The sequence below is a fragment of the Populus euphratica genome, unplaced genomic scaffold (genome assembly GCF_000495115.2).
Source record: "Populus euphratica unplaced genomic scaffold, PopEup_1.0 scaffold12.1, whole genome shotgun sequence".
NCBI lineage: Eukaryota > Viridiplantae > Streptophyta > Magnoliopsida > Malpighiales > Salicaceae > Populus > Populus euphratica.
This window is the reverse complement of record NW_011499858.1, coordinates 1,471,487-1,498,759: the sequence shown is the minus strand read 5'-3', so window position 1 is coordinate 1,498,759 and position 27,273 is coordinate 1,471,487. Positions and strand designations below refer to the sequence as shown.

General features: G+C 30.5%; 1 protein-coding gene and 1 pseudogene across 1 annotated transcript; both read right to left on the bottom strand.

Annotated features, from left to right (window-relative positions):
* Positions 1-2,245: 2,245 nt before the first annotated feature.
* LOC105124106 (basic 7S globulin-like) lies at positions 2,246-19,930 on the bottom strand (annotated as a pseudogene).
* Positions 19,777-23,050, bottom strand: LOC105123975 (probable terpene synthase 3). Its single transcript, XM_011023781.1, has 7 exons — positions 22,871-23,050; positions 22,291-22,564; positions 21,778-22,150; positions 21,473-21,691; positions 21,254-21,389; positions 20,891-21,139; positions 19,777-20,342 (listed from the first exon to the last, which is right to left on the bottom strand). The coding sequence occupies exons 1-7, from the start codon at positions 22,973-22,975 to the stop codon at positions 20,040-20,042; spliced, it is 1,659 nt and encodes a 552-aa protein (XP_011022083.1). The 5' UTR covers positions 22,976-23,050; the 3' UTR covers positions 19,777-20,039.
* Positions 23,051-27,273: the final 4,223 nt, after the last annotated feature.

The following is a 27,273-nucleotide window of genomic DNA, read 5'->3' as shown; positions in this document are numbered from 1 at the left end:
AATAAGTGGTATAGAATTAGAGAATTTAACATATCATTTAAAGTCCTTAAATTGCTAGATGTCAAGTATAAGAGGTAAGAAATTAAGAATTTTAAAAGGACATGCATATTTAAACCCCTATAACACTATACTCACCTCTTTAAATGGTTTTATTAGGGAGTTTCTTGAAACTTTTTCTACAACTAAAATAGACATAACATATTTTTTCTAAGCCGCATTCTCAAACTCATTTGGACTTATTATGTTAAATCCTTCTTTTATATCATTTCATCTAGATCTTAAAATTTCTCGAGATTAGGTTCATACACTTCATCACCATAGTCTTTCTCTTCACTTATACATTTTTATTCTTTGATGACTAGGGCTTTATTAGTATAATTGGTTGAATACTTGAGCTCATTTTAGAAACCTCATTGAGTACTTTATCTTGTTCTTCATTACATGGTTGAGATTACTAATGTTGGGTTTGTGGGGGTGAAGCATCTAATATGAAACTATTGTTCTCTAATTAAGGCCTAACATGGATTTTATAGAGGTCTTAGGGTTTCACCCATTAGCTTTTTATAAGTAACTCATAATCTTTCACTAAGGTATAAGCTTTGTTAATAGTAGAAACATCTGAAAGCATAACTTCTCTCCTAAGATCATCATTGAAGCCCCTAGAAAACATACGTAAAGTGATGGCATCATACTCTTTTATAATACATTTCATCCATACTTATCAAATTGTGCTTTGTATGTGTTAACAAACTTATTTCTTTTTCTAAGATTATTTTATTAGTCTAAAAGTTTATTTTTATAAAATTGGGTTAGGTACTTCTCCTATATTTTTTTGTTCATTTCAATTGATTTAGTGATAGGGAGATTTACATCTCCTCATAATCCTTAACAATTTCCTAATAAAGTTAGACAATACCACGGAGTTTTATCTTAACAAATTTAACTCTTTAATTTTTAGACAAGTTAGACCAATTAGGATTGATGTAAAAGATCACAACTTGTTAAAAAAGGGTTTACATGATCCACTTACTCATTTTTGTTTATTCTTATATCATGATGCTATGACTTTTAAAGATGTTGTTAAAAAAATAAAGTGATAAAAGTTTATGAATAATGAAATTGATATCATTGAGAAAAAACAACACTTAAGAATTGATAGAGATTCCAAAAAAACAAACACTTAAGAATTGACAGAGATTATAAAAAAACAAAAGATTGTTGGTGTAAAATAGGTGTATAAAACAAAATTAAAGTAGATTAATAAAATTAATAAATATTCCAAAAAAACTAAAGATTGATGGTGTAAAATGAGTGTATAAAACAAAATTAAAGTAAATTGATGAAATTGACAAATATAAAGCACACTTGGTAACTAAAATGTTACAAGCAAGAGTACAATGTTAATTACAAAGAAATTTTACTCTAGTTGCAAGATATGATATAATTAGATTGATTATTGCTTTGGCAATTCATATTCATAATCAATTTTGGATGTAAAACCAATAATTGGACCCTTATTTGAAGAGAATTTTTTATTGTTAAAGTGATTGTTTAAGAACTTAGTTTAAGAAAGGATTGTTAGATATTAATTAAAATTCGAGTATAAGTATGAATTTATAATATAAAAAAAGATTTGTGTTAGACTATAATTAGAATTTTTGTTTAACTAGTTAGTTAAAATATTTATTAGATTATAATAGTTAGAGATTGTAATATCCTTATAAATAAAAATATTGATATATATTCAAAATTTTAAGAGTGTTGATTTAGAATTTTAAAAGTGTTGAATCAATAAATAAACATTTGCAAGTTAAATATGTATGCACTTTCATCAATTGATACGAGGTTAGGTTAATTAGGATAAATACTCGGCAGCTGTCTTCATTTTTCAACACAATTTTGGACTTAACGGTTTGGTTTTTAATTTTCATGTTTCACGAAATGACAACTAAGTTCAAAGTTACAAGTAAAGATCAAAGGAGAAAGGGACGGTGAATGTCCCCTTTTCATTTTCTTTTTTTTTTTATTTACGTGGGGTGTCCGGGCCAGCTTGCGCGCACCACGACTAATCCTCACAGCCCACTGAATACCCTGTAAACCCAGTAGACATGTAAGCTACCGCGGGGGTGACAGACGTGCACGCTAAGGCTCGAATCCAGGTGCAGTGGAAGGAAACAAGCCCCTTCCACCACTAGGCCAAACCTAGTTTGCCCCTTTTCATTTTCTTCATCATACATAATGGTAAATGACTAATGCATCACAAGTTGCAAACTTTTTGAAACAAAATTTATTGAAAGAAAATCTCCGGCCTTTCCTTAAGCCTTGTTCAGCTTACAATCAAAAAGTAGAGAGATTCAAATGAGACAAAACGGGGTTCATTCTTTTAGATTTTCTTGGTAGAAAACTTGAAATTGGAACAAGTAGTTCCCTTTGACAGAATCGAGGAGCTAAAACCCAATTTCTTGGACTCCAAATCGAATTGCAGCATATTATCCTTCAATTGATGACCACCAATCACGATAGATGGACTCCCAATCCAATTTGAATCTCGCATGGTAGCGCTAGCCCCACCATCCACAAAAGCCAGGCACCATATATCAACACCTCCTTTGTTTACAATCCTAACCATAGAATTTGATCCAAAGATCTTCCAAACGACATCTTTGTTATGCAACACAAGATCGATGATTGGCACAACAGGTCCCGTCTTTGTAATATTTATGTCACTTGCAGGGTAGCAGACACCGAATGGCTTAATGGGTTTCGTTGTTGTTTTGGTAAGATTGGAAGTTGAAGAAGAAGCAGCTGCCGTCAAGAATGCTCTAGTAACAGCTTTGTAAATAGAACTCTCTAACTACGTATATGGAGCAGCAGTGCTGATCGTAGTCCCTCCAAAACCATTCTCACTGTTAATGGCTAAGAGGGATTGATTCAATTGCACCACCGTGTTGTTTACTCTTACAGAAGTCAACTCTATGTAATATTCAGGTGAAGCGATCTTACTGTCAACTCCAGAGTCTTGTCCAACAGGGTTCACAATGAGTGGAGTATAAGAAAGAGAACTTGATAGGTCAATGCCGGGCAAGAAGTTATAAGGGCCTTTAGAACCAAAGAAGGCCATGCCAGGCTGAGATTTTGAACCTGACAAGCAAATCGCAAAAATATGTGGAGTGATCTGCACTGGGATGGAGATGTTTGATCTGCCAAAACCTGCTAAGCCAACAGCACCTCTAGCCAGGCCTTTGACGTAACTAGTATGACCACTGGAGAAGATAAAGTTGCGGATTTTTTCCGAAGGTCCAACCTGAGAAGAACCATATATTAATTCAGGCCAGGCTAAATAGTCAATGAGGGCGACACCACTTAATTAATTGATGGAAAATAAAAATAAGTGAAGTTGTTGGTATAATTAGAGATGAATTGTTGATATAATTAGTAAAGTTATTGGTATAATTGGTGGAGTTTGAGTAGAGATGCCATAACTTGTGGTATAATTAGTGCCATAATTTATGGCATCTGTCCCCTCACTCTTGCCTATAAATAGGCAATGCCTCCAAGTTTATTTTGCATACCAAAATAGAGAGAAGAAGAGAAGAGTGAAGAGAGAGTAATCCCACAAAGTTGTGAGGTGTTTTCTCCTAGTAATAGAGAGATTCTTAGTTGTTCTTCTATTATTTGAGAGAGGTTGTAGTTCTCACATTACTTAGTAAAATTCTTCTATATTTGCCCGTAGACGTAACCTAATTGGGTGAACTATATAAATTATTGTGTGTCTCATTTTTTATTTTATCTTATTCCTTACCTTTTGTCTTGTCCGGTTTGCATGCTAGTATCCTAATAGTGGTATCAGAGCTTTCCTAGTTAGTGTTGTTAATACACAAAATTTGTTCATGTATACGATTATTATTCACGTCTACAACACTATTCATCTATACAGCACTATTCATCTATACTGTTTACATACATTACTATTGGCGTATATAGAAAATCAGTGAGGTGATTAAATACAGTCTAGAAAGTTCTGTCTAAGGAGATTAGGTTTTAAGCGGGACTATTTGTGACCCCTCCAATCTTTCCTAAGAACTTACTTAATGAAGTATTATTCACACGATACTATTTTTGTATACATTATAGATCTATGAAATGGTGATAGCTGAATATATCACGGTGAATAAAATGGCAGCAAAGTACGAGATTGGGATGTTCAAGGGGAGCAATTTCTCACTGTGAAAAATTAGAATCAAGTGAATCTTAAGGAAAGACAATTGCTTGGCAACAATTGGGGATCGACCCGAGGAGATCACTGATAATGCAAAATAGAATGAGATGGATGACAATGCTTGACACGACTAAAAGGTTGATGTCTTCTCCCAAGTGCAGGAGTGTCGAAGTAATAAATAACCCTGCAAGACCGGGGTCGAACCACAGGGAGGTTAATTGTACAAATTATAAATAACAATAATACAACAACAATAACAATAATAACAACAACAATAATAATAACAATAATAACAATAATAATAATAATAATAATAATAAAGAAAGAGAAGAAGAAAAAGATGATGAGAATTTGGAGATAGAAAATTAATGTAAGGATTAAACAATAATAATAACAAATGTCAAGGTTAGAGGTTTCACTAATGGTATATCAAACAAGTATAGTATAAACTCTTATTATTCAATTGGAAACCACACACAAAGGAGGTTCCAATCAGATTATATATTGTTAACATGATTACATTAGTCATCTTATTCAATTAATGTTAATACTTGTAAATCTCGTCAAGCATTCATGATTATAACTTATGTTAACAACAAATCAAGTTCCTTTCATAGCTCAAGTGTCGGTTATACCATACATTATGGGCTATGAAAGTGTCAAGCATTTGTTGTACCAAGTGTTATACAACATAAATCAAGATTAATCATTTAACAAGCAAAGTATTAAAGAGTGAACAAGATAACAAATATAAAACATGTTAGTATCAAACATTAAAGTTCATATTAAGTTTACATTATACTTATTCTCACACCATTAGTGTAACCTTTTCACCTTGACATAATTAACTTAGCTAGACATAATGAAAGAAAGCAAAATAGATAAACAAAATAAAAACATAAAAGTTAACTAAGTAAAGGAAAGGAAATGAAAGGTATAAACTTGATATTAATGAAAGCAAAGCATAAATATTACAAAAAACACAAAGAGAGAAAGGAAGAGCATGATTTTGATCTGGAAACCAAGATGCTTAAATGCATGACAAATGCCTCCTTTTATAGGCAAAATTGGGAACTATTGATTTGATGACTAATTGATAAGTGGGTGGCCAACTTTTGACTTGTTGACAATCCTTATCTTCTCTTGTCTGCCCAAAATGTCATTGATAACGTCATAATTGGAGCCAGTTGCAAACATGAAAGTTTTATCCAATTGTCTCAGCTTTCTTGTTTAAAAAATTCAGCTCATTTAGACTTCTAGAACTCCAGATATGGCCAAAATACCGAACAGTGCTCGGGCTGGAAGACAGATTCGGGCTTCTTTGTTGTTGCTATAATTTAGACTTGATAATGGCCTTTTTAGATCTTAGGCTCCATATGAAAGTTATAGGCCTATGTCTTACCTTTCCATCCATATAAATTGGACCTAAATCTGAGATATATAGCTCTAGATATGACCCAATTACCAAACAGTGTTCCGGTTTGGATTGCACCGACATCTCTTTTCTAAGTTTGGCCATCTCTTTATCCTTGCAATTTAAGTTCTTCAAGTCATCAATCAATCCTTTCATTTATGTGATAGGCCTGCATTAAAAATATACATTTACCACAAATTATAGGTATCTTATATTATTAGATACATTATTATAAAACATATTTTAGTTAAGGAGTTATTGATATTTCAAGTGCAAAATGATGATATAAAACCATGATAAAAATGCACTTTTAAGTATTAATCAATGCTATTGCTAACATACATTTAGCATTAGCCGATGAATTTTTATTAAGTGTGGTTAAGAAGAAAACAACTAAGGAGATATAGGAGACTCTAATAAAGCTATACGAGTCCAAGTTTTTGCACAATAGATTTTCTTAAAGCGAAAAGTTTATACCCTTCAAATGATAAAAACTATGTCGGTGACTGACCATATCAACACAATAAGAACTCTATTTTCACAACTCATTACGTTGGGTCAACAAATAGAGGAAAATGAACATGCAGAGCTTCTACTTTAAAGTCTTCCTGATTCGTATGATCAGCTCATTATCAACTTGACCAATAATATCTTCTCATACTATTTAGTCTTCAAGGATATTGCAGCCACTATCTTGAAAGAAGAAAATAGGGGCATAAACAAAGGAGACAGAAATAGTTCAAACCAAGCAAAGACATTGTTGGTGTCAAGAGGAAGATTAATGGAGTGTGGCTCTTATGGGAGTTAAAGGTAGGGGAGGTCCAAATCAAGAAGTAAAAGACTGTGAAATGCAGAAAAGAGCACTTAAAAAAGGATTGTTGGTTTAAAAAGGGTATAGAGAATACTGTAGAGTCATCAAAACCTCAAGGATGTATTGCAAACACCTCAAAAGATGGAGAGGTTTTATATAATGAAGCAGCAACAATCTCTACAGATAGAGAAGAGCTCATTGAGGTCTAGCTAATGAATTCAAGAGTAACATAACATATGACTCCTAATCGAGATTAGTTCTATATTTATGAACCCATATTTGGAGGCATAATATTCATGGGTGATAATCATGCTTTAGAGATTGCTCGCATTGGCACCATCAAATTGAAGATGTATGATTACTTAATTTGTATTATTTCAGGAAAACGACATGTGAAAGACTTAAAGAAAAATATTTTACCCGTGGGACAATTTGATAGTCTTGACTATAAGATCCAAACCGACAATGGAATAATGAAAATTGTCAAAGGAGTGCTGATGGTTTTAAAGGTAAGAAAGACAGTTGCAAACATGTTTGTATTAATGGGAGAAACACATCATGGGGAAGAAGTGTCAATCACATTAGCCAGTCCTGCAGAAGAAAAGATGATAATGTGGCATAAAAAACTAGGCCACATATCAAAGAAAGGTTTAAAAATTCTCTCTGATCAGAAGTTACTCCTTATGCTTATAAAGGTTACTTTACCTTTTTGTAAGTATTATGTTACAAGTAAACAGCACAGGTTGAAGTTTGGTACATCAACAACTAAGAGTAAATGCATCTTAGACCTGATTCACTCTGATGTTTGGCAAGCACCAGTTGTATCCTTCGGAGGAGCAAGATACTTTTTTCATTCATAGATGACTTCTCTAGGAGATGTTGAGTGTATCAAATTAGAAGAAAGGAAGATATGTTTGCAGTCTTTCAAACTTTAAAAGCGCGGTTGGAACTTGAATCTGAAAAGAAGATCAAATGTTTGAAGACTAATAATGAAGGAGAATATACTAGTGATGAATTTGATAACTTTTGTTAATATGAAGGTATCAAAAGGTAGTTCACAATGGCACACACTCCACAGCAAAATAGAGTGGCAGAGTGGATGAACAGAACTCTATTAAAAAGAACAAGAATAATGTTGAAGGCTACAGGTTTAGGAAAGTCATTCTGGGTAAAAGCAGTCAATACCGTCTGTTATGTGATAAATCGATCTCCATCAACTATAATTAGGTTGAAGACACTGATGGAGATGTGGACTAAAAACCTAATTGATTATTCTCGATTGCATATATTTAGAAGTCTTGTGTACGTGATGTACAATACACAAGAAGTTAACAAGCTGGATTTAAAATCTAGAAAATATGTATTCTTAGGATATGTTGATGGAGTAAAGGGATATTGCTTGTGGGATCCCACTACCCACAAGATAGTCATCAGCAGAGATGTCATATTTGTAAAAGGTAAAATACAAATAGAAGAACATAATAGCATTCTAAAGGAGACTACAACAGTCCAGATAGAAAATAATCAGAATCATACTTCTTCTGAAGTTGCACCAGAGCATAAAGAGCAAGAACAGATAGAGTCTGAAACTTCTAAAGTTCAGTTGTCGACTCATGAAAGATGACCACCGGCTTCACACTTAGAATATGTTACTAAGAGCAACATTGCATACTGTCTTCTAATAGAGGATGGAGAGCCATCAACTTTCCATGAGGCTTTCAAAAGCACAGATATATCTTTGTGGATGATAGCAATGTAAGAGGGGATTGAAGCTTTACACAAGAATAATACTTGGGATCTTGTTCCACTACCACAAGAAAAAAAAGCCATTGACAACAAATGGGTTTATAAGATAAAACGTAATGGTAATGATCAAGTGGAGAAGTATCGTGCAAGATTGGTGATGAAAGGATATGCTTAGAAAGAAGAAATAGACTTCAATAAGATATTTTCTCCAGTGGTATGACTTACTACAATCAGAGTAGTCTTAGCAATATATGTTATATTTAATCTTCACTTAGAGCAGTTAGATATGAAAACTACATTTCTTCATGGAGAACTTGAAGAAGAAATTTATATGCTCCAACTAAAGGGTTTTATTGAAACAGGCAAGAAGAACTTGGTTTGCAGGTTGAACAAATCTCTATACGATCTCAAACAAGCACCAAGGTATTGTTATAAGAGATTTGATTCCTTCATAATTAGCCTTAGGTATAACAGACTTAGTTCAGACCATTATATGTATTACAAAAGATTTGAAAAAGATGATGTTTTCATCATTTTATTGTTATACATGGATGACATGTTGGTGATAGGTCCCAACAAAGATCGAGTCCAAGAATTGAAGGCACAGTTGACTAGGAAGTTTGATATGAAAGACTTAGGACCAGCAAACAAGATTCTAAGGATGCAAATTCACCAAGACAAAAGTAAGAGGAAAATTTGGCTTTCTTAGAAGAATTATTTGAAGAAGATCTTACAACGCTTCAACATATAAGATTGTAAACCAATTTCCACCCCATTTCCTATTAACTTCAAATTATCCTCAAGTATGTCTCCTATAAATGAAGTAGAAAGGATTGAGATGTCTCGAGTATCGTATGCATCAGCAACAGGAAGTTTAATGTTTGTCATGATATGTAAAATACCAGACATTACACAAACAGTAGAAGCAGCTAGTCGATACATGGCAAATCCTGGTAGAGAGCATTGAAATACTATTAAAAGGATCTTGAGATATATCAAGGGCATCTCAGATGCCGTATTATGTTATAAAGGATCAAAATTTATTGTTAGAGGTTATGTTGACTCAGATTTTGCTAGTGACCTTGAGAAAAGAAAATCCATTATAGGCTATATGTTTATAATTGCAGGAGGAGCTGTGAGCTGAGTCTTTAAACATTAGATTGTTGTAGCATTATCTATAACAAAAGTTGAGTATATGGCAGCTACACAAGCTTGTGAAGAAGCAATATGGATGAAGAAACTTATGGAGGAGCTCAGGCACAAACAAGAGAATATTTTTTTTGTATTATGATAGTCAAAGTGCCTTGTATATTGCAAGGAATCCAGCATTTTATTCAAGAATAAAACACATAGATGTTCAGTATCACTTTGTCTGTGAAGTGGTGGAAGATGAAAAAGTGGATTTTCAGAAGGTTCATACAAAAGAAAACCCAGCAGATGCTTTAACCAAATCAATCAACACTAATAAGTATATATGGTGCAAATCCTCTTATGGCCTAATAGAAATATAAGCAGCATGCAGATAACAAGTATAGAAAGGATAAAAGAATCACAAATGATCAAGTGTGAAGACTTCATTAAATCATCAAAGTCTTTAAGTGAAAGAATGTAAAGCCACCACTTAATTAATTGGTGGAAGACAAAAATAAGTGGAGTTGTTGGCATAATTGAAGATGAGTTGTTGACATAATTAGTAGGGTTGTTGGTATAATTGGTGGAGTATGAGTGAAGATGAGTTGTTGGCATAACTTATAGTATAATTGGTGTCATAATTTATGGCATTTGTCCCCTCACTCTTGCCTATAAATAGTCAATGCCTCTAAGCTTATTTTGCACACCAATATAGAAAGAAGAAGAAAAGAGTGAAGAGAAAGTAATCCCACAAAGTTGTGAGGTATTTGTGAGAAAGTAAGTAAGGTGTTTTCTCTTAATAATAGAGAGATTTTTAGTTGTTTTTCTATTATTTGAGAGATGTTGTAATTCTCACATTACTTAGTAAAATCCTTCTATACTTGCCCGTAGACATAGTCTAATTGGATAAATCATATAAATTCTTGTGTGTCTCATTTTTTATTTTAGCTTACGTGGTTCACAAATAATAGAAGAATAATTAAGAATTTCTCTATTACTAGGAGAAAATATCTCACTTACTTTCTCACAAATACCTTATAATTTTGTAGGATTGCTCTCTCCACTCTTCTCTTCTTCTCTCTATCTTGATATGCAAAATAAACTTAAAGACATTGTCTATTTATAAACAAGGAGGCACAAAGATTATGACACTAATTATGCCACAAATTATACGAATAATTCATCTCTACTCATACTCCATCAATTATACCAACAACTCCACTAATTATATCAACAATTCATCTCCAACTATAGCAACAACTCCATCTATTTTATCTTTTATCAATTAATTAAGTGGTGGCTTTATAGGCGGGAGCAATGGGTCACTTCTTGTAGAGTCGATAGGCTTGATAGGGTTTACAGGAGAGAGCAAGCAAGAATTGTTGGCACAATTTGGACCTGGCGGATCCACACAATCGGCAAGGCAAGCAGGTTGACCTAGCAAATCAGCAAGTGGATAATCACTAGGTATGTGTTTGTATGTGGTGGAATGGAACTACTTGTCGTCACGGTTGACCCCAGTAAAGCTAGCGCCGAGGTCGACGAGTAATTTGGCTTGCTTGAGTGGGGTTTGCAGGTACGCAGTGATGATGTATTGGAGCGTAGAACGGTCCTTTTGAATGGGCGACACCAAGGTTTTTGTTGCTGCTGCTTGGAGAGGAAGAGTTTGGGAGGCTGTAAGAGATTGGACAAAGAAGAAGGCTAACACATGGGTGGTTGTCGACGAACCTGATGAAGAAGTGATGCGGGAAATGCTTTGTTTATATTGCTGGCCTTGGGCCTAGGATTCTTCGAAAACACATGGGTGGCAGGTCCACGTGAGTTCTGGTTTATAAAAGGTAAAAGAGATCAAATTCATGTGCGGTGGAATAATGGCAGGTCCACGTGAGTTCTTGTCTATAAAATGTACAAGAGATAAAATTCATGTGCGGTGGATTAATGGCTTCTCTTTATCCAAGCATGCACAAGGAAAGATTCTCCTAGGATACCCCAATTAATTTTTTTTCTGTGAATACATCTTGTAACTTTTTAACCTTTTTTTTTTTTTAATTTTTTTAACTCGCTTTCCGTTTTCAATGTTTGGCATTCTTAAAAAAATTTAGTCAAGAGAAAAGGAATTTTCGATCAAGAAAAAATTAGCTGTGAAAAGAATTTTTTTTAATTTCTTTATTTATCAACTTTTTTATTCATCAAATTTAATTTTTATTCTTTTAATAAATTTGAAAACAAAATTAAAACATTAAAAATTTATTTTTCATTTTTCAACTTAATTTCTATGGCGACATTAACAAATATAAAAAAATTATCTATTTTTTAGGAATTTATTTTTCATGTAATTCACTTTTTGACAAACAAATAGAACCTAAGATATTATAGAAAATATTATAGGAGTAATGTTTCTACTATACATCACGTCACTATAACCACTCTTTTACTATAAACATATTAGTGATTTTTTTTTTCCATTATAGTATTAAAATTTTTCTTGGGAGAATTAATCCTTTTATGGCCAAATTGATGGCCAATTATTTCTGATTTCTTAATAAACAACAACATTGAAAGAGTGAGGGTCAAAATGAAACAAAAAGAAAAAATTGATAATGACTTTGAAATTTGCACAAAAGTTTGAATTAGTCCTTATACTTTACAATTTCCAATTTTTTAGTTTCTTTGGTTTTTTGAAACTTCAATTTTTGTTCAAAACTTTATTTTTTTATTTTTTTATTTTTTTATTTTTTATTTTTAGTTCATAGTTTAAAAGACAATAAAGATAGTCATAGGATTTTGATTGAAGGGGGCAAAAGTTTTGATTAACATGTATTTTTACCACGAAAAAGATCGAATTTGATGTCAACGAATTTCATTTGATGGGAGAGATTCTCATCCAGGTGTTCCTTTTCCTTTCCATCACCTGAAATGATAGATTTGATCTCGATAAATATTTTAAAATTGAGTTGATTTTAGGTTTTTGAATTAATTTTAAAGTTATTTAAGATCATTAACAGGTTTATTAATGTCTTAAGGGTGTTTTTGGTCAAAAATATTATTTTTTTAGCAAAACAATAATTGTCTCAACTTTTAAACAACCCTTAGGTTGCCAAAAACTAGGCTAGCAGATGATGCATCATTTGTGCAATTTTTGTTTCAAAAAAATAAAAAAGCTTAACGTAGACCATGCCTTTTTTGGATAGATTAAAAAGCTTAACGTAGATCATGCCTTTTTTGGATGGATTATGTGTATATCTGAATCTTTTTTTTATTTATTTTACTATTTCCTTATTTTTTATTTTTTTTCTTATATTTTTTTCTTTACTTCATTCAAATAGATTTACTAAAAAATAATCTAAAATATTTTTTATGGAATACCAATGAAATTCCATTTTTTTCCTCAATGAAATCATAGCCTTTCTTTTATATTAGCAAACACTCTATTTGTTCAACTCTTTTTTATTATTGTTTTTATATTATTTTTTTGCTATATCTTTTATTTGATTAAATATCATTTAGTCTTTTGCATTATTTCATGAAATTTGATAACATTATTATTTATAGCAATAGCCAACATTTTCTTTTACAGCCCTCTAATAATTTTAATTCACAATTAGGGTTTAAGAAAGATATTTCCTAACTAGATAAATTTAGAGTGTTTTCAACAAATAAATAAATAAATAAAATTAGACATGTTCGTGTGGTTTTTTTTAGTGGGTCAAGCATGCTAGCCTACCTAGATCAAAACACCTAACCCTTTTTGTTACGTTAATTTTTCTTTTTCTTTTTTGTTTTAAATTTATTAAAATATATTTATTAAACATATATGTGAGATGCTTGATCTAGTGAATATTCAATTTTATTTGAGATTAATTAAAGTATAAAAATTAAAAAAATGTAATTTTAAAAATAAAATATTATTTACTTTTTATCTGGTTTAAATATAAATAAATTGAAATTTTAAGTTTTATTTGAGATTAGTTATATATATATATATATGTTAAATTCCCAACCTAGCAGGTATTTAATTTTATTTGAGATTGATTAAAATAAATAAATTAAATTTATGATTAACATTTTGATTTACAATTAACTTTTTTTTAATATAAAAAAAAGCTGGAAACACCTACACATTAATTTTTTTTGCATTATTGGCCAACTGACTAGCTATCTCATACAATAAAACAAATGGGTTTTTTAATAGTGAGGGAGCTAGCTATTTTTTTTCAATTCTTTCTTTAAATTTTTTCTTTTTTGATTGAATTTTTTTTTATTTTTTTTCAATTTTATTCTTCAATATTTCTTTGATTTTGAATTAGTCTTCGTAATTTATTTCAATTTTTTTTATAAGATTATTGTAGTCTCAAATAAGTATCTCAATATTTGGTTAATACTTAATTTTACAAATGTCTAGTTTTGTTATCATATCATTAAGTAAAAAATAGTTAAAAAAGAAGTTAAACCCAAAAGATTTTAAAATCCTGGTCAAGGGTTTAGCGGGTTAAGCTATTAAGCCCAGATTAATTCAATATATTACTATTTTAATATTAAAAAAAATATCATCTTGAATTTTTTTAAAAAATCTAAATCATGATCTTTACCAATCATCTAGAATGTCTTTGGACCTTCCAGATTAACTGAGTCATGTTAGGGCAATTTTCATGCAATTTAATTTTAAACCCAAGCTTAGTAAAAAGTTAGGTCAAGTGTTTTCAAGGTTGACCTACTTGGTTGGTGCCTTTTTTTCCTTTTTCTTTTTTCAATTATACTTTTATTTTTTTTCTTTTGATTGAATCTTGTTGGTCTTTTTTTTTTTCCTTTCAATTTCATCATTTAAGATTTAATTGATTTTAAAATTGTCTTCATAATTGGTTTCAATTTGCTGTTTATGAGGTTATTACAATTTCAAACAAACAACCTAATATCTAATTAGTGTTGAATTTTATGTGTTTATTTTTGTTATTATATCATTATATAAAAAAATAGTTAAAAAAAGGTTGTTAAACCTAGTAGGAACATGATTCAGGTTACAGGTTTGACAAGTTATAAAACTTGAGTTGATTACACGATCAAAAGTTTGATGTCTTCTTTCAAGTATAGGAGTTTCGAAGTAATAAATAACTTGACAAGACCGGAGATGGTGATAATGGTGATGATGAGTTAAAGAAGACTTTAAGATATGATATTGATGTTAGTATTAATCAAAAATAAAAATAGTTGTCAAGGTTAAAGAATCCACTAATGGTATTTTAAATAAGTATAACATAAACTCTTTTTATTATTCAACTGAAAACCACATACAAATGAAGTTTTAATTGGATGATTTGTCATTAATAACTCATTATAAATTATTAACATAATCATATTAATTATCTTATTTAAGTAACATCAAGCTTTTAAATATTATCAGGAATTCATGATGTTAGCTTATATTAACAACAAATCAAGTTGCTTTCATAGGTTATACCATACGGTTGACTATGAAAGTGTCAAGCATTTATTGTACTAAGTGTTATACAACACAAATTTAGATTAACCATTTAACAAGCAAGGTATGAAAAATTAATAATAGAAAAATGATAAGATATGTTAATAGCAAATTGTTTAGAATATAATCACTGAAGTACATGTTGAGTTTATATTATACTTATTCTAACATCATTAGTGAAATCTTTTCACCGTTACATAACAAACTTAGCTAAACATAATGAAGAAGAGAAACATAAATAAATAAGAGGAGAACATGATTATATAAATATAGTAAAGAAACTGAAAGACATAAATAAGATATTAATGAAAGCAAAAATTAAGCATTACAAAAATATAAAAAAAAAAAGAGCAAGAACATGATCTTGATATGAATACCGAGATGTCTAAATACATGACAAATACCTGCTTTTATAGGCCAAAATTTAAAACTATTGAGTTGATAACTAATTATTGAGTAAGTGGTCGTATCTTGACTTGGTGATCATCCTTATCTTTTTGTCTAAATAAAACATCATTGTTAATATCAGAATTTGAAAAAATAGTCTTCATAAAAGTTTTAAAAAATTATCTCAGCTTTCTATTAAAAAAAAATCAGTACATTTGGACTTCTAAAACTCGAGATATAGGCTGAACACTGAATAGTGTCTAGGTTAAGGACATATTCAAACTTCTCTTTTGATGCTAAGATTTGAACTTTCAAATGGCAGAATTGAGTCTTAGACTCTCATGAATATCTTAGGCCTATATTTTAGCTTTTTAGCCATATAAACCAAACCAAAATCCAATATTTACAGTTCTAGATATGACCTAATTACCGAATAGTATTCCAGTTTGAATTGAATTAACATCTCTTTTATAAGCTTAACTCTCTCTTTATCTTCTCAATTTCAGTAGTTAAACTTATCAATCAATCCTTTGATTTATGTGATAGACCTGCATTTACAATGAATATTTATCATAAATTAAAGGTATTTTTTATATCAGATTTATTATTATAAACATGTTCTAGTTAAGGAGTTATTGATACTTAATATGCAAAATAATGATATAAAACCTTGATAAAAATACACTTTTAAATACTAATAATTGATCCAATATGTCACTTTCTCAATATTAAAAATAAAAGACATTGTAACACCCTGTAACTTTTAATGCAACTTCATTTTTTTCAATAATCATATGCATGTAAAATGAGATGATTTTTTTATAAGCTGACTTTTCCTTATCTTTATATTTTATTTAGAATGATTTTGACACATCTTGTAACACCCATAGTACACTATATAAGCATATCTAACATATAAGGAATCTTCCATTTAAAAATAATAAATTTATCCAATTGAACAAAATTAACAAAGTTTCCCCAACACAAAAATCCTACCTAAAATTTTACCCCATTTTAATACTTGCAAAAATAACAACTCAAACTACATTCAGCCTATATAACTAACACTCATGAGTAACCTTAGGAATCCCACCTAAACTTATTTTATTGATTACATTTATTCATTATAACTATACATAATTAGAGTTTATATTATTTTACAAGCTATATATAAATATATATTTATTTAATGAACTTGTTTTATGATGAAATGACCATGAAAGTCTATAATATGATCTCAAAGTTGTGGTAATAGTGGAAATGTACTTGTAATATACAGAAGATGTAAAACAATAGGGTAAGCACTTGTATCCATTACTACTAATAATTTTACGACAACTTTAGGAATAAACACAACTTTTGAATATAAACTAGTTAATTGAAAGGTTAAAATGGTAATTATCAACACCTTTTTTAATATTATACAAATAAGCTAAAAGAAAATATATTTTTATAGTACATTATTGTGCTCCCTTTCATAATGCATCGTAGGCATCATTATTCAATAAATAATGATGTTGGTGATACTTTATGTATTGAGATTTTTTTTCTTTGCGAATTCAAGGACCTTGATAGAATTTAAAAATTGAATTACAGGCTAATTTGATGAAATATGATTTAGATTTTTATTATAAAAACAATTAAAAGAAGAAGGAACAAAATAATAATAATAATGAGGTTTTTTTTATCTTTTTTGTGCAAAAAACCTATTTTCATCCAAAAAGTTCATTTACACATTTTTGGTCCCTTTAATTTTAGTCATTCATGTATAGATCCTAAACTTTATTTATTTCATGTTTTAGATTTTGATTTTTGAGATAGAAGAGAAAAGTCATTGAAAAATTAAAAAGGAGTAAGAAATTGGTTAGTTGGCCACATTCTAACTATAGAAAAAGTTGAACTTAGTATCAATTGTTTCATCTTGGTAAGAGGACTGCCATTGATTTGTATTTTAGCTTTTTATTTTGCTAAAACAAATACATTGTGACACAAAATTATTTTTATTCTATTTAATGTTATCAATATGTTTGATAAGGTTATTTAAGGTGATGTTTTTTATAATTTTAGGTGAGAAAAATGGTTGATAAAGAGTTTTTGAAGTATCAATACTTAACCATTAACTTTTTGACCTCTTGTAATGTTTAAAATTTTAACTAATAAACAACACATTATCTGTTTTTTTAGTAGACAATGTGTTATTTGCCCATCAATATAATAATAATAATTAAAAAAAAAAGAAAAAGAAAACTCAGTGTGCATGCTTGACTTTCTTTTTATTTGAGCCAAACATGCAGTTGAACATTATAGCCTAGATATCTCATCTTTTTCTATAGCTCTTTGATCTTTTTCTTTAAAAAGTAGTTTTTTTTATATATTTTCATTCATTGTACTATAAATAAATAATATTTAGATTATTATTCAATTTTTCTATTGCTAATAAATAATATTATAGGTTTTTTTAGTAATATTAACAAATATTCTTTTAAGTACTATATACCTTATAATATAAGAAAATTAAAATTTTTGTCATCAATATTCAATGGAAATAATTTTTTTCTTTTTGTTATTTTTGTATATTTTTATATGATTTTATCACTTTAATAATTCCCTCCTTTAATCACATTTAAAAAAAAATTAATATATTTTATCAAAACTTGCTTTTGAGATCATGATAAATTTTTATTTATAAGTAATACTTCTGATTAAAAAATATATTTTTGTTGAAATAATAAAGAAATGCACTAGTAAGGAAATGTAGTTTAAATTAAAGAGATACATTCTCTAATTATTTCAAATAATTAAAATTTTTATGAACCTTTATTTTAATTCACATTGCCTTTCATTTAAAAAACATTACGATAATAAAAAAAATATTTTATTCAAACCAAAAAATGCATGAATAAAAAAATAATAAAATGTATTTTTCGTTTAAAATTTAAATTATTGTCTTTCATACAAACATTACGATAACAAAAAAAAAATTGAAATTTACCTGTATTTATTTAGTAACCAGTAGAAAAATGGATGAGGGTCATAAATTCCATCGTTTCCTATTGATTCTTCACGACCGACACTTATAGGTTCATGTATCTGGATTTTTCAACTTATATATCTACTGTTTTACTCCATCTAATTAATCCATTTCTCTTCTTTCCAAAGGCGGACCTCAAAGTTCTAAGTCTGGCTCTCTTAATTAGGTTTATTTTGGAGTGCGATCTAAACATGTTTTTATTTTTATTTTTGTATTTTTAAATTATTTTAATATATTGATATCATCAAAATTAATTTTAAAAAATAATTTATATTCCCGTACAGAACTGCTCATGCCAATTACACCAAGGAATCATTCCATTTATTAAACAAAGAAAAACAAAAAACAATTTAATTTGCTAAGAAATCTATTCGACGCATTGACGAGCGTCCCCTCTAAACTATGGGTCTTGGGAGGCTGAGCATGCGATGATAATCATTAGTTTCTTTAGTGGAGTTCCAGTCATACATAAACCGTGTTTAAAAATATATTATTTTTGGAATATATTTGAATTTTTTTTTATTAAAAGTTATTTCTTATATTTACATCAACATTAGTATAATTTAAAAATAAATAAAAATTAAAAATAAAAATAAATCTTTATAAAATACAGTTACATAGTCTCAAGAAAGTCTGAATTCAAAGATCGAAACAAGGGCAAACTCTACAATCCTGTTGCTATACAAAGCCGCCGTACCCTTAAAAAGTTTATATATGGATTGTGTACCATTTAAGGCAACTGGGCAATAAGTTGCTACTTGTTTTGTCCCTGTAGTTTTAGATTATTTCACTTTTCGTTTCTTAAAATTTATTTTCATTGTATTTTAGCTTTTAAGTTTTGAGAAATGAGAAAAAAAGTCATTAATTAAAAAAGAAAAAGAAAAAGAGAAAGAAATGCTTTGGTTTGTAAGATTCTCTAGCCACAAAAAGAAGACAACGACATTAATGATGTCAATGAATTCATGAGAAAGGATCTCAATGAAAATATTTCTTCACCTTAACCAAGATTAGGGCCACAAAGGTTTTTTTTTTAAGTGTAATTAGATGGGTTTTTAGGAATAAAAATAGGGTTATTGATATTTTAGAATTTCTTGTGTTTTTAATGAAAAAAATTGAAAATTAGGTTTTAAAGCATCTAAACTTAGACCTTTATTTTCTGGTCACAAGAGATGAAAAAAATATATATTATAGTAGAAAAAATAATATTTTTTCGAGTAAATTTCATGTCATCTATTATATATATGTTTAAAAACACACATTGTCTTCCCTTTTCTTTCAAATAAAAAAACAAAACATGAGTGGAGCCTTGAAACATGGTATTATGATTAATAACCATTTTATGCGGACCAGCCCAACATTAAGACCAGCATTAAGATGAAAATATGAAAATGAAAACTTCTAAACCATGAAGCTCAACAAGGTTTTGAGTCTTGAAGTAAAGCATCGAGTCAATAGCCTTGGAATTCTAACAACAAGGAGTACACGAAACAAAAATGAAAAAACAACTCGTAATTTATTGATCAAAATAAGTTGTCCTTGCACCATATAATAGTAGATTGCATTTTCGAAAAATCCAATGGATCATGGGACTTTATTATAATTTACCCCAAAAGAAAAGAAAAGGAAGTACAATATTAGAAAATACGTAAATTAATGAAACAATCACCCCAGGTTCCCAGCGGCATGCGAATGGGGGATCTAACTGGTAGTTCCATTATCGGAGTTACCAACTGCGTGATTTTTCTTCTAAAGGTTTGTTTGAAACAAACCCGACAATTATTTATACCAATTTATTTATATATTTATTATCATAAGGCAGCACCATCATGCTACAACTGGAAGGGGATCTACGAGGAAAGCAGTCAGCATTTCCTTCGTCGAGTTCTTGGCCTCTGTATAGCCATCGTAATCCTTGTACATAACGTCGATGATACGAGCTAGATTAAGCATAAGTATCAAGATTTGCCTAGGAACAGTACTAGATGGCTTGAGAAGCTCCTCATTTATGTCTTTCCAATCACTTTCAACCATCTTGCTCAACATGTCATGTGCTTCTTCCTTTGAAACACCATATTGCTTCATGCAGCACTCAACAGATGACGCAACATGTCCTCTTTCTTGCTCAAACTGCATTTCAAACCAGACAACTGTTAGCGATGTTTTTTTATATTTTATGTTAACTTATTCTTAAGTGTTAAAGCATGCGTGTTGTTGCATGCACCTTTAGTCAAATTTAATTAAGCTGGTGTAAAATACAATTAAATTCTAAAGTGTGGGTCTATAAGCATAAATACTGCAAGAAGTAAACTATTCTAATCAAAGCAGCGACGGGTTCGATAATTGTTGTCAATAAACACTCTTAACTGTGTTCCTTTGCTGAGAAACACATAAGAACCCAACTTTCTCGGTATTGCAGCCTTAACCATGTAAAAAATCCAAGCACTGTGATCTTAACCAATTAATTAAACACTAAATATATACGAATTTATTAAAAATAAAAGCAAAAAAGTAAAATAAAAATATTAGAAAATCAATGAAAAGAAACAAACATGTCCCTTGCTATATACGAATTTTGCTGGGGGTAATCTTCTTGCTTTTTTGCTTTAATAAATAAATTTAGCAGAAAGAAGGAAATGTCTTTAGATTTAGTTGCTTGTCAATGACTATTTTCGTACCTCATGAGATTTAATGTCATCCATGAGCCTACCGATATCAGATGAGGCAACCAGGATTTTAGGATCTTTGAACAGCCACTCAAATGCCTCCTTTGAGCCTATTTCTGCCATCCCGCATAACGATGTCACTGAGATCACAGGATAACAAGAAGTATACAGACCAGCACGCCTGTATTCCTCCAGTTGTGGAACGCAGTCTTGGTTGAACCATCTGGCTTCAATAAGGTAGGCCCTTGCTTGATTCTTCAACTATGGCATACATCGAGCATCATATACCAAATAAGTTAACTTGGTTTTCTTTTGTCAGATATACGAACAAATGCCAGTTCATGAAACATAGAATGAATTAGAAAATATGCATACCATTTCTCTACAGTAGTGCACGCAGTATGGTCTTCCTTCCCTCGCTGTCTCTTGCTCAATTTCATCGAAGAAACCAATTAATGCCTCAAAATACAATTTCATGTAATCTGGAAGATCTTCCATGCTAGTATCCCACCTGAAAATCGATAATATTATTTTAAGTTTATAATATGCGTTCGCAGTCAAAGAACTTCATACACGTATATCCAATAAATAAACCTTTCAATCCTTTCGGTGAAAAGCTCAAGTTCGTCAATCGTTCCGTGCACATCGTATATGTCATCCAATATGGACAAAAATGTGATTACTTTTGTTATGAACCTCCTTGCAAGAACAAATTGTGGCTCAGGAAATGCTCCCAGTCCCCAAAAAAAGCACTCAATCACTCTGTCTCGAGCAAAGGGTAGCTTTGTAGCAAAGTCCAAGTCTATCCACCACCTACAATACATGCACCAACATGTCCAGTACTCTCGTTGAACTCTTGTTTCTGCGTAGGAATTCTTCTTAATTAAATTATAACTTACCTAGAGATAATCCTTAGCTCGTCCTGGTAGCACTTTTGCAATACATTGAAATCCAACTTTGCTAGCTTTAAAACAGCTTCAGTGCAACCTTCGTCTTGCTGGTAGATAAGGATGTGGTACCATTGCTCATGCTTTGGTACGCCTTTGAGGATAGGCCGCTTCAAAGCATGACTTACTTTGTCAGCAAGAGGAGAGACCAGATGAGCAACCGTGGACTCGAGGTGAGTTCTGCAAAAGGAAAGAGCTTTATCTAGCGTATCTTCTCCATGACCACCGACGAAAGAAGCTTCATATAAACTTAGCAAGCCTTCCACATCATCAATAAGATCGTCCTTGAAGTTGCCTTTTCCATCCTTGAACTCGTTGAATATATCTGTTTCACAAACAAGAACACATAATGTCAACGTGTATAAAATTTAAATTCCGATTTATTTTTTTCTATGAGTTTTCTCGTGTGTTGCCCCTCGTAATAAAATTTCTGTTTTCGTCTAATAAGAAAGATGGACAACTTACCAGTTGAAACATTGTATCCATACTCTCTAAGTAATCGAAATCGAAGGGCAACTGTAAAGAGGTCATCGTCGAAGTTGTTGTCATGATAAGTATTGCATGCTGCGTGCTCTATTATGTCATTAAATTCTCCTTCAAAATGGTAACCAACGCCTAGCCGAAGGACAATGTCCATCAACTTCAGCTTTTCTGATGGTTTTAGAGTGGCGCTTGTAAGCATGGTCCTCACTTCTTCTTTCAGCACCTCAACTTCCTTAATCCAGGCGCTGAATAGCATCTGAGGAAATGAAATTAATAGAAACTTATTAAAGTGAATATAACTCAATGCCTGCATGTATTCTATTACATCTACATTGAGCAGCAAATATTTTTCATGGAAAATTTTAATAGAAGCTGAACTGCTATGGTAACGTTTGGTGGGATAAAATGCATTGAAAAGGAGAAGAATAAAAAAAGATGGTTCGTGAAACATTAATTTGGAAGGTGGATGTCTAGCATTTCACTTAATTTCTTCCAATCCACAATTTCTACAAATTAAAACATAATAAATATGAATTTATACTTGCACAAGTAATTGCTTTACCTCATCACAAGGAGCCTTGTTGATGAAGTAATCACCCCATACAGAAGGATGAAACTCTGCTGTTCGGCGAAATTGAGCTTTTGGGATTGATTGTTGAAGGGCCATCTCTTAGGTGAAACTATGCAACCAGATTCAAGAAACTGAGTCCGGTGTTTAAGGCTAGATGTGATCGAATAGCATGGGTTGGGGTAGTATTTATAGAAACAATCCAGCGCCGCACTGTTCTTTACAACTTTTCCTCGATGAATATCTTATATTATATGCTTACAGTGGTTTCAAATAGTGATCTAGAATATTCATCCTCAATTAAGAAAAATGTTCGAGTCAAAATCATAACTAAGTGGGAGTACATGCCTGAGAATATGACAGCAAAAAAAATATAAAAAATATATTCCTTTAATATATATTAATTCCATCCGGCCAATAACCCTTCTATCAAACAAGTCACGTCGGCAAACAGCCAACTTTGTCTTTGTCTTTGAGGGTGCTATGCCATGTCATAATTTCCAGAAAATCACTTCAGTTCACGCTTTGAAGTATCTTTTGTAAGTATATGTGGAAAAGTAGGGCGTAATCTTAAACTCTCTTTGATGACTCCCCTTTGGTTCTTTACCTGGTCAAATCTTTCGGGGCGGAGCTGGTAGTTTTTGATAGGGAAGGTTAAAATTAATATAACAAGATATATTATTAAAAAACTTATTTATTTAAAATAAAATAAATATTATACTATTTTATATTTAAATACTAAATAATAAAAAAATTAAAATGTTTTGCTCCTGCTTGCCTCCCCTAGTTCCGCCCTGGTCCTTTCCACAATCAACGTTTCTGAAAATGAATGACCATTCTAAAGTGCTCGATCGCTCACGATATTTCACTCCCTCCAGTGCACAGATATCATGAAACAGGATAAGTGAAACAAGCAAATATCGTTTGATCTTTTCAATGCAAATCAAAATGTTGAATTTTGCGAAGTGTACACAAATGCAAAAGCAGCCACTGTAAATTCTTTGAAAATGTTGTTTGCTAAAGAGGCTTTTTACGTAGAAGCAGAGCTGGGGTTTAAAATGTTTTTTAATAAATAATATATTAAAATAATACTTTTATATTTTTTTAAAAAAATATTTTTTACATTAACATATTAAGATGATATAAAAATATAAAATAAAATTAATTTAAAATAAAAAAATTGTATTTTAAAAAATTATAATTTCAACAACATTCTCAAACAGAATTAAAAAAATAATAATAATCCATGATGCTGAATGTTAATAGAAACTTACCAGTATTGCTTTTCCTAGCTACCGCCCGCCAATAAGGAATTGAAAGGTCCTCAACCTGCCAACATCTTTTGATCAAAATAAAATCGTTCAATTTCTTTTTAAAAAAAATTAATATCAATCCAGTGGATCATCGGATCAGGTTTAATATATATATATATATACACACACACAGTTTTCAAACTATTTTTTTATTGAAGATGTTTTTAATTTTTTACATTTAGTGATACCTATAATTGAAAACACTTAAAATGATTGAAATAAATAAAAATCCAAAAACTAGTTATTTAAAAAAAAAGTGAATCAATTATTTAAAGTGTAGGAATGACTAAAGATTTTACTCTATTTGTTTTTATATAATGTTTATTTAATATGAAGGTGTTTGGTTGGTGGTGCAACCATCATTTCACCAAATTTTGAAAAAAAAATTAATTATTTAAAATTAATTTTTTATTTTTAAATTAATTTAATCTGTTAATGTTAAAAATAATTTTAAAAAAATAAAACAAAATTATTTTGATATATTTCTAAACAAAAATCATTTTGAAAAATAATTGTTATCATGTTTTTAAATATCTCATAAATACATAAGTTTTTTTAAAATAAAAACAATGAAAATCAATCTAAAAAAAACATCCAAATTTTTGTTATTGAAAAGATATTAAGTAAACCACCTGTGCTCGTTGATTTTTAGTGCACGTTCCTGTTTTACAAAGAACAAATTTCCGTTTCTTAGGGAACCAGTATGGCTTTTCCTAGCTACCGCCCGCCAATAAGGAATTGAAAGGTCCTCAACCTATATATCATCTTTTTATCAAAATAAAATCGTTCAATTTATTTTTTGAAAAAATTTAATATCAATCCAATCCAATGGATATGACTAAAGATTTTACTCTATTTGTTTTTCTATAATGTTTATTTAATAGGTGTTTGGTTAGGTGGTGCAACCATCATTTAATCAAATTTTGAAAAAAATTAATTGTTTAAAATTAATTTTTTTTTATGTTTTTAGAAATGTCAAAAATAATTTTTAAAAAATAAAATAAATTTATTTTGATGTATTTCTACACAAAAATCACTCTAAAAAATAAATACTACCACACTCTTAAATATTTTATAAATATATAAATTTAAAAAAAATAATTAAAAACAATAAAAATCAATCTAAAAAAATACAAAATCAAAAACTTATTAAATGTATGAGTTGTTATTGAAAAGATATTAAGTAAATTAGCATCCCTCCTTTTACAGTCCTTTGCTAACAAGGGACACCTGTGCTCGTTGATCTTCAGTGCACGTTCCTGTTTTACAAAGAAGAAATTTCAGTTTCCTAGGGACACGATACTGAGTGTTCCAGTATGGCTTTTCCTAGCAACCGCTCGCCAATAGGGAATTAGAAGGTTCGAGGCCCGAAGTCCCATCTGAGGTATGTAGGCGTGAGATCAGAGTTTAAACTTGTCAACATTGTCCGATCAGAATTTAACTGCACATGTTTGGAAACGCAGTCGAGTATTCTGAAGTGATGCATCAAGGAACTGCTTGTCAAGGTGCGTGCGCCTTTTTACTGTTTAAAACATTTTAAATTATCATATTCTCCAAAATCCCATGTCATGTTTTGGGAAAATAAGACTGTTAATATTCTAGCTAAGTTCATATTTGAGTCCAGTGCACGGCTGAATTCTGTATAATAAGATCAGAATTTTTTATTCTGGATAATCTTCAGCAACTCTGCCTCTCTATTCTTCGTACGATGGGATTTTATCCACCTCTTGCACTGTTTTTCTCCATATAGGACGACTTATACCTGCTGTTTTTCTTAAATTCTCTGATTTGAAACTTCAACTGGTAAAGGCAATTCGAAGTACAATTTTCTCAATCTCTCGGCTTAAAAAAAGAAAAACAAACCCAAGCTCTTGGAAATTTGTTTTCCCTTTATTTGTTCGAGATTGCATTAGACGCGGCTAGAGGGATTGAGCATCTGCACAATTATTCATAGAGACATCGAGTCCTCAAATTTTCTGCTTGATGCAGATTTGACAGCTAAAAATCACTAACGGGACCAAAATCCGATCAATAATTCATGTCAACCAGGGCAGTCGGGACATGCAGTAGAATATATTGATCCTCAGTATTATTTATTATTAAATGTGTTAACAGCAAAGGGTGATGTTTATGGTGTAGGAGTGGTATTATTAGAACTTTTGACAGGAAAGAGGGCTTGAGTTCAAGAATGATGAAGATTGTACGTAGAATCATATTAGCAACACCATTGATAGCGAAAGGGAAGCTGCAGAATGTGTTGGACAAAAGGGTGGGGCTACCGGAGATGCAAGAGACTGAAGCAGTGGAGCTTACGGCCTCTACTGCAGTGCATCCTGTAAATTTAGAGGCAAAGGAGAGGCCTAATATTATTGACATAGTTGCTAATATGGAAAGAGCCTTGGCTCTTTGTGAAGAGGTCCGCACTAGTTGCCCTACGACCACACTCTCCATTCCTTCAGGTTGAATTCAAGTATCCATGCCAAAAGAAAATCCAAGCAATTTTTGTCAAGTTTCTTTCTAACTTTGATCTTCCTCTTCCCTATCTGCCTGACATAATTCCCTCCAAAGTTTTATTCTTTCTCCAATATTATCTCACGTTTCAATGCCTATAAAAGACTTGTCTTTGTAAAGAGTTTTTTAGTGGATATTAATTAATCTTAACATGATAGGTAACTCGAAATGTATACTATAATAACAACTTAACAAAAAATTTAAAAAACATAATTATGCATATATTATATTAACAGAACTTATTGTTGTTGGACTTTTAGTTCAAAATTTTTATGCTTCTAATTTTGATATGCCCTCTTATAGTTGTTGTTTAAAATTACCATAAGAAATTATTAAGTTGTAGAAATTAATGTAGAAATATTGATTAAGTTTAATTAGAAAAAATATGAGGTGCATCAATTATAAATCTTATTTTTCATAATTTTTAGAGAGATAACCTCTTTTTTCTTTTCTTTTTTTTTAAAAAACAAGGTAATCAATCAACGAGCCTGGACCTAACTTTTTAAAATCTAAATAATCATAAAACTTGCTTTTATTTTTTTTATTTAGGTAGGAAACCTTTTGTGTAGCTTG